At 35.5% G+C, this 3655-nt stretch overlaps 1 protein-coding gene across 1 annotated transcript; it reads right to left on the minus strand.

The window, feature by feature from the left end:
- Positions 1-1886: 1886 nt before the first annotated feature.
- On the minus strand, positions 1887-3356 carry LOC126691042 (putative F-box/kelch-repeat protein At4g22430). The gene has a single exon (XM_050386121.1). The coding sequence runs from the start codon at positions 3354-3356 to the stop codon at positions 1887-1889; it is 1470 nt and encodes a 489-aa protein (XP_050242078.1).
- Positions 3357-3655: the final 299 nt, after the last annotated feature.

A 3655-nucleotide genomic window follows, 5' to 3' on the forward strand; every position in this document is an offset into this window, starting at 1 on the left:
TCTTGTCTGCCCCTTTTTATTGGAGATCATAAACAACAAAGAAATCTTACAAGCACAAATCGTCCATAAAGGCACATTGAAGCAATTCATTAATAACTAAACTAAAGGAATAATGTAAAAGGGCACCAATTGACTTGTTGAACATCTAGTTTGAATTTTTAAACCCTTAAAAATTAGGGAAATCGTGAAATTGATGATCCTATATCTCACTGTTGTGGAATATAATGTTTGCATGCCATGTGATTGATTTCAATATATATATTTTTTTTTAATTTAATTTGAACTCCTCCTCTCTCTCAATTATTTTCCTCTTTTTTCTAGTCGTCACCAACTATCACTATATATCACCATACAAATCCGGTCATCTGCCAAATTGACTCACAAAGTCAAAAAAACCAATCACAAAAGAGAGGGTATATTAGGACACCACCATTTTGTAACATACGAGACTCACAAGTATAAGGCTCACATATGTTGTGAGTAACAAATTTTATAAGATCGTCTCATAAGATACTTTTACTTACCACATATAAGTTGAAAAACCTACCAAAACCGACCTTATTGACCCTTTTTGAATCCATTGCCATCATCGCAGTGATGAACCTTTGCTCAAAAACCCTATGAACCTATACCTCCATCCCAAATCCAAACCAGACACCAAACCCCGTATAACCAACAAGTTTATACAAAAAATAATAATAATAATAATAATTGAAACTGCCAGCATGGTTTATGTACATGACACGTGGAGCAATTTCACAAAGTAAAGATATAAAAAGAAGAATGATAAAGAAAAAGAGATCCTAAAGACGAGACTGATCAGAATTTGTATTTGTTGTCCTTAGCTAGTTAGCTTAGTAATAGCGTTAAGGAGTAGTGTAGCAGTTAGATCGACGATTGTATTGAACAATTGAGTGGGATCTCTTGCAGAGTTTGTCAAGTCTGCTTGAGCATCTTTATCGAAATGTAGCTGTAGGGGATATTTAATAAATCACCTAGTTGATTGTTGAATAAAAAATGAAACGAAATACATTTGAACTGATTTTATTTTGTGTCCCATCTGTTTATATGCATACTGAATAAAAAATAAAATAAACTCATTCTGTTGATTGATTTTGTTTAAAATCGTGTTCAAGTTCCATTTACAACACACATATTTTTCGGGGTGATTCATGGGTAAAAAGTGAAACAGTTTGGCCAAATAATGTAATATTCAATCTTAAAAATAAAAAAATAAAATAAAAAAAAAAGAAAAAAAAAACTTTTGGTTTTGGGGTCATTGTACACTTACCATTTTCTACTACTAAATTTAAATGTATCAATAATCATGGTTAGCTTAAAATCCATACGGAATTTCTTTTATTAGATTGCCACCAAACAACTTGAATCAGTTTGTTTCGTTATAAAATGCTTTCTAACATTGAAGCATTTGAATTGTTGGCCTTCCTAGACTTGTTCTTGCATTTTCAATAGACAATGCACTACTTCCAATAAAATGCTCTTCCTTAAAAGATGGGGATCGAAATAAAGATATAATTTTCAATCCAAATGTTTTTTTTACTGTTGAGTATTGTAGAAGAAGGAAAGATTAGTGGCTTATTTAACTGAAGTTGAGAAATTTTGTTAAAAGTATTATAAATAAAGGTAAAAATGATAGGTAAACGTAAAAGTTAACAAAAAATAGTATAGTGAGACTCATAAATAAATCAAAAAAAATATAGTGACACCTATGAATAATAATAAAAATAAGTTAAATAATAAAATAAATTGACTTTAAAGTCACTTCCCAAATGCAACCTAAAAGACTTAAATAAATAACAAGGACTAGCAATTCAAATTAACAACTTTCAAACTTCATGTTCAACTTCTTGACACAAACTAGAATGCTATTCAAACTTCAATGGGAGGGGAGGAACTGGTGTTGGCCATGACTGTTGCTGAAGTAGGAAGACAGATTTTGCCCTGTCAACTGAGTGTAGTTGCTGAAGTAGGAAGAGAGAGTTTGAGTTAACTATGATTTCCTTCGTATTTTCTAGTTCGATGGCAACTTTCAATACCATCGTTTGCAAGTCCCACATAAGAATGTAATTGCGGAACTTGAAGAAGAAAATTTTATCATCATTTGGGTGGAAAGCTGGCAACAGCACCATTGGTGATAAAGACGCTAAATTCGCAAGACTGCGATATTTTAAAACCATGTCCTTAATATAAACTTTGTGTTTCAGGCACCATCTACCTCCATTATCATAATCCTCCAGTTCCCAAATAGAAAAATTTTCAGCAGTTAGAAATTCGTACCTGTATCTCGATGGAGAATATTGATGGATTATCCGAAGATGCCCTCGAAACACACAAAGAGAGAATGACCAGAATCCATTACGCGGAAAGCTGTTGGGTGTTTCAATATAACCGCATCGTTCTGCATCGTTGAATGGATCGAACACAACAATGCCTTGGATCAGTCCTTCACTTGTATAATTCGCCAAATGCATCATCGCATTGCAAGCAACAACACCAGCTTTCTTAGATATGTAACTGTACGGTGTCAATCCCCGTGGTGGCAAAGAAACAACTGAGTTGCACCATTCACCAGTGTCGGAAGAAAAAATCTGCATATGTAATTTAGTATTGGGGTGAGTGGGAGGATGAAAGCGTACCACCTTATATCTGTAATGTGCATGGGTTTTACATCCCTGCTCTTTATCACAACTATATGGATCGCATATAAAGCCAACTATAACGTCGTCCATGTTACTGTTGAAGGGAAGGGGAAGGTGAGGGAGCGTGATCCATTGTTTTGTAAGCGGATTGCAGATGCAATACTCACAAAAACCTGGCTTAATATTTAAAATAAAGTCTTGCTGAACTTCTCTGTATAGTAACAATAAGTCGTTGAACGATGCTCTGATTATATAGTGATAATCTTTCCTTACTCCTCGTTTGATACAGGGAAGAAAGTTGAGAAAATCATCACCGGCGACACAGTCCCCAGAATTATCGGATGGAAAAACCAGGAGGTCCAGGAAATTCTTAGTCGAACTAAAACAATTCTGTAACACAAGAGTAAAAGGGTGTGAGTTCGAGTCTGATGAATTTGATTCACTGAATTGATGGCGGTGGTGAATGAAGCCGCAAACAAAGTAAGGATCGGAAATAAGAGAAAACCAGCGCTTTGAGACGGATTTGAATTGGAAAGCAGATCGACAAGGGAGTCGATAAAAAATCTCCGACAACAGAGCATCAGGTAGTTTTTTGATCAATTCATATAATGGTTCTGATGACTGGGTCCGCTTTTCTTTTCTTCTTTTGCTAAGTGGAAGCAAAGAAAGGTCTGTGCTTGACTTCAACAGAGACATGGCTGCGGCAAAAGCAGAGAGATTTGTTGGGGAAGAAGAGAAACAGACGTACGTGTATCTACTCTCTCTACCTCTAGGGTTTGAGTTTCTGTGAGTAGGTATAAGTAGGGGTGTGCAGCCAATCCGCCAAAATCGACCCAACCCAACCCAACCTAATCTACCGGATTGGGTCGGTTTTTAGGGCTTGGTGAATTGGGTTGGGACAAATTTTTTTTATAACGAATCGGGTTGAGTTTGGGTCATAAAATTCCAAACCTGACAAACTCGACCCAACCCGACCCACTCATATATTTAATATA

This window comes from Quercus robur, chromosome 7, assembly GCF_932294415.1.
Source record: "Quercus robur chromosome 7, dhQueRobu3.1, whole genome shotgun sequence".
Taxonomy (NCBI): domain Eukaryota; kingdom Viridiplantae; phylum Streptophyta; class Magnoliopsida; order Fagales; family Fagaceae; genus Quercus; species Quercus robur.

What these genes read in the sequence shown, in the direction of transcription:
- LOC126691042 (XM_050386121.1), bottom strand. Translation starts at nt 3,356, where the DNA reads ATGTCTCTGTTGAAGTCAAGCACAGACCTTTCTTTGCTTCCACTTAGC.